The sequence below is a fragment of the Ovis aries genome, chromosome 1, assembly GCF_016772045.2.
Source record: "Ovis aries strain OAR_USU_Benz2616 breed Rambouillet chromosome 1, ARS-UI_Ramb_v3.0, whole genome shotgun sequence".
NCBI classification, from domain to species: domain Eukaryota; kingdom Metazoa; phylum Chordata; class Mammalia; order Artiodactyla; family Bovidae; genus Ovis; species Ovis aries.
The window spans coordinates 132,271,655-132,282,349 of record NC_056054.1 but is presented as its reverse complement, the minus strand read 5'-3'; the positions used below and the strand labels follow the sequence as shown (position 1 = coordinate 132,282,349).

The 10,695-nt window shown below is 46.0% G+C and overlaps 1 protein-coding gene across 1 annotated transcript; it reads right to left on the bottom strand.

Annotated features, from left to right (window-relative positions):
- Positions 1–412: 412 nt before the first annotated feature.
- On the bottom strand, positions 413–1,306 carry LOC121818678 (F-box only protein 27-like). The gene has a single exon (XM_042243565.1). The coding sequence runs from the start codon at positions 1,304–1,306 to the stop codon at positions 413–415; it is 894 nt and encodes a 297-aa protein (XP_042099499.1).
- Positions 1,307–10,695: the final 9,389 nt, after the last annotated feature.

The window sequence follows — 10,695 nt, the reverse complement described above, 5'->3', positions numbered from 1 at the left end:
TTACTCAGCCACAGGGATTGAGCTTCTAGTTCAGAGGTGAGGAGAGGGCTTCTTAGAAGTGACCAATGAAGCCTCTGCAGCAGGAACAGAAGGGCAGAGAGTATGGGGGCAGAACCAGAGGGGCCTGGCGTGTGGGGGGAGGGTGAGGAGCCCTCTCACTGTTTCCCCGTGTTCACCTGTGTGTCTCCACTCTGGAGAACAGGGGCTGCATTAGAGCAGCAGCAGCCAGTAGACCTGATGTAAAAATGTTCTCATAGCTTCTCACAGAATTTAAAGACAGGGCTCAGTAGAACCCTTGATTGGACCCATGAGATCCCAGGATGCCAGGAACTACAAGCCCTTGCTTATTGAGGTGGCCCAGCCAATGGTGCTGGAAGGCACGCTCAGGTTGTTTAACAAGGACAGTCCTCTACTAGAGTTGGCGGACCTGTACAATCACACTGGCCTTGGGCACGATGATTCCATAGTCCTCAGGCAGGAACCCCATGTCCCAAATCCAGTGTTCCAGAGACACAAAGCGGACGCCCCTCTTGAGGTTGCAGAACAGGTGGTCGGTCTTAAAAGGGATACTGGTTGTACCTTGATGGATTAGCCTAGGAGAGAAATGATGTAGCTTGGCCTGCTTGGCATCTAGCAGTTGGATAATCAGCTCATACAGACAGACCGAGGCTTCTTGGTCTGCCCACCGGGCAGAGACACAAATCTCAATCTTTCCACTATCCAGGAGTTCCGGCCACAGACCCTCCTCCTCCAGGTCCAACACTTGCTTTTTGTAACACCACCTGTAGCAAGGCTGGAAAGAGTCCCAGGGAACTAGCCTGCGGTCTGCCTTCCAGTTTTCCTCCTTTCTCCAGCTTCTACAGTTGACTGTCCTCCAAGGCAGGAAAGCACCTATGCCGTGGGGGTTCGGGTAGAGATTGCGTCCTAAGGGTCTACGCTCGCAGAAGCGGCCTAGGAGGCAGGGCCTGGGGTCGTCGTCGTCGTCTCGGGGGAGGCAGGATCGGAAGACGGGCCACAGCTTAGCGTGGCTGTAGGGTAAGACGCTCAGCCACACGGCCCGGGTGTCCACCAGGTAGCGCCAGTACCGGCACACGTGGCGGCATTGCCCGAGCAGTACGCTTGTGGGAAGGTAGGTCAGCACTTTCAGGAGCATCTCGATGGGCAGTTGGCTTAAGCCGGGAGCCTCCTCGGATTCGGGGTCGGAAGCGGGAACACAGGCGGGCAGGCTCTGGGAGGCTGAGGCCCCCGTGGTCTCCTCGCCAGGCCCTGCGGCTGCGGCTGCGGCTGCGGCTGCGGCTGCCTGCATCTCAGCCAGTGCTCCTCACCAGTGGGCCTTCACCTTGCCTCCTCCCAGTTAGTTATCTACATTGATTAGATTCACCTTCAAGTTGCTCTTGTCTCTGAATCATTTGATGAACCATGTACACAGGTAAAGGATTCAGTTAAAACTGCAATTCCCTCAATTCCCAAGATAATACCATTCTTCTTTCTTAGAAAGATAACTCATCTGAAAGATCATGATTGGAAATGAGTAAAAGCCTTAGGTCAGTGATTCCCAACTTTTATATGTATCAGAATCATCTAGAGAGCTTGTTAAAAGGGAGATTATTGTACTCCATTCCTACAATTCCTCTTTCTAGGGTTGGGCTTGAGAACTTGTGTTCCCAAGTGATGGTAAGCTCCCAAATGATGATACTGTCCACAGGTGTCCTAGTGAGAAGGAAAAAAGAGTTCTTGTCAGAGGAGCTGAAGAATGGAATCAATGAACACACAAACACTCACAGTCACAAGTGAATCAGTTCAGTTCAGTTCAGTCACTCAGCCTTGTTCGACTCTTTGCGACCCCATGAATCACAGCACGCCAGGCCTCCCTGTCCATCACCAACTCCTGGAGTTCATTCAGACTCATGTCCATCGAGTCAGTGATGCCATCCAGCCATCTCATCCTCTGTCGTCCCCTTCTCTTCCTGCCCCCAATCCCTCCCAGCATCAGAGTCTTTTCCAATGAGTCAACTCTTCACATGAGGTGGCCAAAGTACTGGAGTTTCAGCTTTAGCATCATTCCTTCCAAAGGAATCCCAGGGCTGATCTCCTTCAGAATGGACTGGTTGGATCTCTTTGCAGTCCAAAGGACTCTCAACAGTCTTCTCCAACACCACAGTTCAAAAGCATCAATTCTTTGGCACTCAGCCTTCTTCACAGTCCAACTCTTATATCCATACATGACCACAGGAAAAACCATAGCCTTTTCTCGACGGACAATTGTTGGCAAAGTAATGTCTCTGCTTTTCAATACGCTATCTAGATTGGTCATAACTTTTGTTCCAAGGAGTAAGCATCATAGGACTTACTAAAGAGGGGGAAAGTACAACAGTCTCAACATAGACACTAAGAGGGGGTAAAGAATCCTCTCAAGGTGGGACTTACAGCAGTTTTTATATACTTCTTTAAATCACACCATAATGGATTTGATTTAGTTCATACCTAAATGGTCTAGTGGTTTTCCCTACTTTCTTCAATTTAAGATTGAATTTGACAATAAGGAGTTCATGATCTGAGCCACAGTCAACTCCCTGTCTTGTTTTTGCTGACTGTATGGAGCTTTTCCATCGTTGGCTACAAAGAATATAATCAATCTGATTTTGGTGCTGACCATCTGGTGATGTCCATGTGTAGAGTCTTATTTTGTGTTGTTGGAAGAGGGTGTTTGCTATGACCAATGCAATCTCTTGGCAAAACTCTATTAGCCTTTGCCCTGCTTCATTCTGTATTACAAGGCCAAACTTGCCTGTTATTCCAGGTATTTCTTGACTTCCTACTTTTGCATTCCAGTCTTCTATAATGAAAAAAATATCTTTTTTGGGTGTTAGTTCTAAAAGGTCTTGTAGGTCTTTATAGAACCGTTCAATTTCAGCTTCTTCAGTGTTACTGGTTGGGGCATATACTTGGATTACTGTGATACTGAATGCTTTGCCTTGGAGACAAACAGAGATCATTCTGTCGTTTTTGAAATTGCATCCAAGTATACATTTTGGGCTCTTTTGACCATGATAGCTACTCCATTTCTTCTAAGGGATTCCTGCCCTCAGTAGTAGATATAATGGTCATCTGAGTTAAATTCACCCATTCCAGTCCATTTTCGTTTGCTGATTCCTAGAATGTCAACGTCCACTCTTGCCATCTCCTGTTTGACCACTTCCAATTATCCTTGATTCACGGACCTAACGTTCCAGGTTCTTATGCAATATTGCTCTTTTCAGCATCGGACCTTGCTTCTATCACCAGTCACATCCACAGCTGGGTATTGTTTTTGCTTTGGCTCCATCCCTTCGTTTTTTCTGGAGTTATTTCTCCACTGATCTCCAGTAGCATGTTGGGCACCTACCGACCTGGGGTGTTCCTCTTTCAGTATCCTATCATTTTGCCTTTTCACACTGTTCATGGGGTTCTCAAAGCAAGAATACTGAAGTGGTTTGCCATTCCCTTCTCCAGCGAACCACATTCTGTCAGACCTCTCCACCATGACCCGCCCGTCTTGGGTGGCCCCGCAAGGCGTGGATTTGTTTCATTGAGTTAGACCAGACTGTGGTCTGTGTGATTAGATTGACTAATTTTGTGTGATTATGTTTTCAGTGTGTCTGCCCTCTGATGCCCTCTCGCAATACTTACCATCTTACTTGGGTTTCTCTTACCTTGGAAATGGGTATCTCTTCATGGCTGTTCCAGTAAAGCACAGCCATTGCTCCTTACCGGGGACGAGGGCTATCTCCTCACCACTGCCCCTTCTGACCTTGAACATGGAGTGGCTCCTCTTGGTCCTCCTGAGCCCACGCAGCCACTGCTCCTTGGACATGGTGTTGCTCTGCTTGGTCACCGCCCCTGACCTCAGACGTGGGGTAGCTCCTCTGGGCTAGAAATGGCATGGACCTAACAGACGCAGAAGACATTAAGTAGAGGTGGCAAGAATACACAGGAGAACTATACAAAAAAGATCTTCATGACCAAGATAATCACGATGGTGTGATCCCTCACCTAGAACCAGATATCCTGTAATGTGAAGTCAAGTAGGCCTTAGAAAGCATCACTATGAACAAAGCTAGTAGAGGTGATGGAATTCCAGTTGAGCTATTTCAAATCCTGAAAGATGATGCTGTGAAAGTGCTGCACTCAATATGCAAGAAAATTTGGAAAACTCAGCAGTGGCCACAGGACTCGAAAAAGTCAGTTTTCATTCCAATCCCAAAGAAAGGCAATGCCAAAGAATGCCCAAACTACCCCACAATTGCACTTATTTCACACGCTAGTAAAGTCATGCTCAAAATTCTCCAAGCAAGGCTTCAACAAAACGTGAACCATGGACTTCCTGATGTTCAAGCTGGTTTTAGAAAAGGCAGAGGAACCAGAAATAAATCGCCAACATCCGCTGGATCATGGAAAAAGCAAGAGAGTTCCAGAAAAACATCTAATTCTGCTTTCTTGACTATGTTAAAGTCTTTGACTGTGTGGATCACAATAAACTGTGGAAAATTCTGAAAGAGATGGAAATACCAGACCACCTGACCTGCCTCTTGAGAAACCTATATGCAGGTCAGGAAGCAACAGTTAGAACTGGACATGGAACAACAGACTGGTTCCAAATAGGAAAAGGTGTACGTCAAGGCTGTATATTGTCACCCTGCTTATTTAACTTACATGCAGTGTACATCATGAGAAACGCTAGAAGAAGCACAAGCTGGAATTAAGATTGCAGGGAGAAATATCAATAACCTCAGATATGCAGATGACACCTCCCTTATGGCAGAAAGTGAAGAGGAACTAAAAGCCTCTTGATGAAAGTAAAAGAGGAGAGTGAAAAAGTTGGCTTAAAGCTCAACATTCAGAAAACAAATATCATGGCATCTGGTCCCATCACTTCATGGGAACTAAATGGGGAAACAGTAGAAACAGGGTCAGACTTTATTTTTTTGGGTCCCCAAATCACTGCAGATGGTGATTGCAGCCATGAAATTAAAACATGTTTACTCCTTGGAAGGTAAGTTATGACCAAACTAGACAGCATATTCAAAAGCAGAGACATTACTTTGGCAACAAAGGTCCGTCTAGTCAAGGGTATGATTTTCCCAGCAGTCTGTATGGATGTGAGAGTTGGACTGTGAAGAAAGCTGAGCACCGAAGTACTGAGGCTTGTGAACCGTGGTGTTGGGGAAGACTCTTGAGAGTCCCTTGGACTGCAAGGAGATCCAACCAGTCCTTTCTAAAGGAGATCAGTCCTGGGTGTTCTTTGGAAGAACTGATGCTAAAGCTGAAACTCCAGTACTTTGGCCACTTCATGTGATGACTTGACTCATTGGAAAAGACTCTGATGCTGGGAGGGATTGGGGGCAGGAGGAGAAGGGGTCGACAGAGGATGAGATGGCTGGATGGCATCACCGACTCAATGGACGTGAGTTTGAGTGAACTCCGGGGGATGGTGATGAACAGGGAGGCCTGGCATGCTGCAATTCCTGGGGTCACAAAGAGTTGGACAGGCCTGAGCGACTGAAATGAACTGAACTGAACTAAATCACATCATTTCTAACCAATCAATTTAAAGGTCAAGATACTTTCCATCTTTATGACTACTCTTTTTCCTTGTATTTAGTCCTTTTTCATGCCTTCTGAACATTTTACCATGGGCTAGCTATATAGGCTTAAGGTTAATGATCACCAGTTGTTTTTCACTCAAACATGTGGAAAGTGAAAGTGAAGTCGCTCAGTCGTGTCCGACTCTTTGCCACCCCATGGACTGTAGCCTACCAGGCTCCTCTATCCATGGGATTTTCCAAGCAATTGTACTGGAGTGGATTGACATTTCCTTTTCCAGGGGATCTTCCCAACCCATGGACTGAGCCTGGGTGTCTCTCTTTGTAGACAGAGGCTTTACCATCTGAGCCAATAGACTTTAATTACTGCCCATCCCTGGATCTGAGTGCTGATAATTTATCAGACTACAGACACATTCCTTTTCATACTGCTCATGGGGTTCTCAAGGCAAGAATACTGAAGTGGCTTGCCATTTCCTTCTCCAGTGGACCACATTCTGTCAGGCCTCTCCACCATGACCTGCCTGTCTTGGGTTGCCCCGCAGGCATGGCTTGGTTTCACTGAGTTAGACAAGGTGGTGGTCCTAGTGTGATTAGATTGACTAGTTTTCTGTGAGTATGGTTTCAGTGTGTCTGCCCTCTGATGCCCTCTTGCAACACTTACCATCTTACTTGGGTTTCTCTTACCTTGGCGTGGGGTATCTCTTCACGGCTGCTCCAGCAAAGCACAGCTGCTGCTCCTTACCTTAGATGATGGGTGTCTCCTTACTGCCACTGTTCCTGACCTTCAATGTGGGATAGCTCCTCTAGGGCCCTCCTGTGTCTGTGCAGCCACCACTCCTCAGGTTGCTCCTCCTGGCAGCCGGCCCTGGCCTTGGGCGTGTGTAGCTCCTCCCAGCTGATGCCCCTGGCCTTGGGCTCAGGGTGGCTCCTCAAGGTCACTGCTTCTGGCCTCATGTGTGAGGTGGCTTGTGGCTTCTCCTGGCCGCCCCTGATCTCGGACTTGGGGTGTCTCCTCCCGGCCACTCCCCCTGACCTCAGACGTGAGGTAGCTCCTCCCAGCCGCCGCCACTGACCTCAGGCACAAGGTAGCTCCTCTCGGCTGCTGCCACTGTCCTCAGATGCAGGGTATCTCCTCTCGGCCATTCCTGCGCCATCGCAGCCTGGCACTCTAGGCCGCTGCCCCTGACCTCGGACATGGGGTAGCTCCTCTTGGCCGTGCTTAGTGAGCTGGCTTTCAGCCGTCTGTGCTGACAGAATGTGGTCCTCTGGAGAAGAGAATGGCAAGCCACTTCAATATTCTTGCCTTGAGAACCCCATGAACAGTATGAAAAGGCAAAATGATAAGATACCAAAAGAGGAACTCTCCAGGTCATTAGGTGCCCAATATGCTACTGGAGATCAGTGGAGAAAAAACTCCAGAAAGAATGAAGGGAAGAAGCCAAAGCAAAAACAATACCCAGTTGTGTATGTGACTGGTGATAGAAGCAAGATCTGATGCTGTAAAAAGCAATATTGCATAGGAACCTGGAATGTCAGGTACATGAAGCAAGGCAAATTGGAAGTGGTCAAAACAAGAGATGGCAAAGGGTGAACGTCGACATTCTAGGAATCAGTGAACTAAAATGGACTGGCATGAGTGAATTTAACTGAGATGACCATTACATCTACTACTGCAGGCAGAAATCCCTCAGAAGAAATGGAGTAGCCATCATGGGCAACAAAAGAGTCTGAAATGCAGTACTTGGATGCAATCTCAAAAACGACAGAATGATCTCTGTTTGTCTCCAAGGCAAACCATTCAATATCACAGTTATCGAAGTATATGCCCCAACCAGTAATGCTGAAGAAGCTGAAGTTGAACGGTTTTATGAAGACCTACAAGATCTTCTGGAACTAACACCCAAAAAAGATGTCCTTTTCTTTATAGGGGACTGGAATGCTAAAGTAGGAAGTCAAGAAACACCTGGAATAACAGGCAAATTTGGCCTTGGAATGAGGAATGAAGCAGGGCAAAGACTAATAGAGTTTTGCCAAGAAAATGCACTGGTCATAGCAAACACCCTCTTCCAACAACACAAGAGAAGACTCTACACATGGACATCACCAGATGGTCAATGCTGAAATCAGACGGATTATATTCTTTGTAGCCAAAGATGGAGAAGCTCTATACAGTCAACAAAAACAAGACCAGGAGCTGACTGTGGCTCAGATCATGAACTCCTTATTGCCAAATTCAGACTTCAATTGAAGAAAGTAGGAAAACCGCTAAACCATTCAGGTATGACCTAAATCAAATCCCTTATGATTATACAGTGGAAGTGAGAAATAGATTGAATGGACTAGATCTGATAGATAGAGTGCCTGAAGAACTATGGAATTAGGTTCGTGACATTGTACAGGAGACAGGGATCAAGATCATCCCCATGGAAAAGAAATGCAAAAAAGCAAAATGGCTGTCTGGGGAGGCCTTACAAATAGCTGTGAAAAGAAGAGAGGCAAAAAGCAAAGGAGAAAAGGTAAGATATAAGCATCTGAATGCAGAGTTCCAAAGAATAGCAAGAAGAGATAAGAATCCTTCTTCAGAGATTGATGCAAAGAAATAGAGGAAAACAACAGAATGGGAAAGACTAGAGATCTCTTCAAGAAAATTAGAGATACCAAGGGAACATTTCATGCAAAAAATGGGCTCGATAAAGGACAGAAATGGTATGGACCTAACAGAAGCAGAAGATATTAAGAAGAGGTGGCAAGAATACACAGAAGAACTGTATAAAAAAGACCTTCACAACCCAGATAATCATGATGATGTGATCACTAATCTAGAGCCAGACATCTTGGAATGTGAAGTCAAGTGGGTCTTGGAAAGCATCACTACAAACAAAGCTAGTGGAGGTGATGGAATTTCAGTGGAGCTGTTTCAAATCCTGAAAGATGACGCTGTGAAAGTGCTACACTCAATATGCCAGCAAGTTTGGAAACCTCAGCAGTGGCCACAGGACTGGAAAATGTCAGTTTTCATTCCAATTCCAAAGAAAGGCAATGCAAAAGAATCCCCAAACTTCCCCACAATTGCACTCATCTCACATGCTAGTAAAGTAACGCTCAAAATTCTCCAAGCCAGACTTCAGCAATACGTGAACCATGAACTCCTTGATGTTCAAGCTGGTTTTAGAAAAGGCAGAGGAACCAAAGGTCAAATTGCCAACATCAGCTGGATCATGGGAAAAGCAAGAGAGTTCCAGAAAAACATCTATTTCTGCTTGATTGACTATGCCAAAGCCTTTGACTGTGTGGATCACAAGAAACTGTGGAAAATTCTTCAAGAGATGGGAATACCAGACCACCTAACCTGCCTCTTGAGAAATCTGTATGCAGGTCAGGAAGCAACAGTTAGAACTGGACATGGAACAACAGACTGGTTCCAAATAGGAAAAGGAGTACATCAAAGCTATATATTGTCACCCTGCTTATTTAACTTATATGCCGAGTACATCATGAAAAACGCTGGGCTGGAAGAAATACAAGCTGGAATCAAGGTTGCCAGGAGAAATATCAATAACCTCAGATATGCAGATGACACCACCCTTATGGCAGAAAGTGAAGAGGAACTAAAAGCCTCTTGATGAAAGTGAAAGAGGAGAGTGAAAAAGTTGGCTTAAAGCTCAACATTCAGAAAATGAAGATCATGGCATCCGGCCCCATCACTTCATGGGAAATGGATGGGGAAACAGTAGAAACACTGTCAGGCTTTATTTTGGGGGGCTCCAAAATCACTGCAAATGGTGACTGCAGCCATGAAATTACAAGACGCTTACTCCTTGGAAGGAAAGTTATGACCAACCTAGATAGTATATTCAAAAGCAGAGACATTACTTTTCCAACTGAGGTCCGTCTAGTCAAGGCTATGGTTTTTCCTGTGGTCATCTATGGATGTGAGAGTTGGACTATAAAGGCGGCTGAGTGCCGAAGAATTGATGCGTTTGAAGTGTGGTGTTGGAGAAGACTCTTGAGAGTCCCTTGGACTGCAAGGAGATCAAATCAGTCCATTCTGAAGGAGATCAACCTTGGGATTTCTTTGGAGGGAATGATGCTAAAGCTGAAACTCCAGTACTTTGGCCTCCTCATGTGATGAGTTGACTCATTGGAAAAGACTCTGATGCTGGGAGGGATTGGGGGCAGGAGGAGAAGGGGACGATCCAAGGTTAGATGGATGGATGGCATCACAGACTCGATGGACGTGAGTCTGAGTGAACTCCGGGAGATGGTGATGGACAGGGAGGCCTGGCATGCTGCAATTCATGGGGTCACCAAGAGTCGGACATGACTGAGTGACTGAACTGAACTGAAGGACACATTCCAGGAACTGAGGACAATGAAGCAGAACATTTACTGAATACAAGACCACAGTCTCAGAGCCCTATCAGTTCAGTTCAGTTTCTCAGTCTTGTCCCACTCTTTGCCACCCCATGAACTGCAGGACACCAGGCCTCCCTGTCTATCACCAACCTCTGGAGTCCAACAAATCAATGTCCATTGAGCCAGTGATGCCATCCAACCATCTTATCCTCTGTCATCCCCTTCTCCTCCTACCGTCAATCTTTCCCAGCATCAGGGTCTTTTCCAATGAGTCAGCTCTTCTCATCAGGTGGCAAAAGTATTAAAGTTTCAGCTTCAGCATCAGTCCTTCCAAGGAAAACCCAGGACTGATTTCTTTCAGGATGGACTGGTTTGATCTCCTTGCCATCCAAGGGACTCTCAAGAGTCTTCTCCAGCACCACAACTAGAACACCTCAGTCCTTTGGTGGTCAGCATTTATTAAGCTTTGCTCTATAGTAAATGGGTTTGAATCAAAGTCAATAGAAAAAGTAGAAAACAAAGATAGGACCAACTGTTTTTGTTTTGTTTTGTTTTTTTAAAGCAGGGAAACACTAAATTTTTTTGCGCTATTATAACCTGTACCTTCTTATGTAGACAAGATTCAAAGAAAGTGAGATAAAGACATTTAACCTCCTCACTGGAAGATGTTTGTGGGTGTGTGCTAATTCCCCTCAGTCCTGTCTGATTCTTTGCAACCCTATGGACTGTAGCCTACCAGGCTCCTCTGTCCATG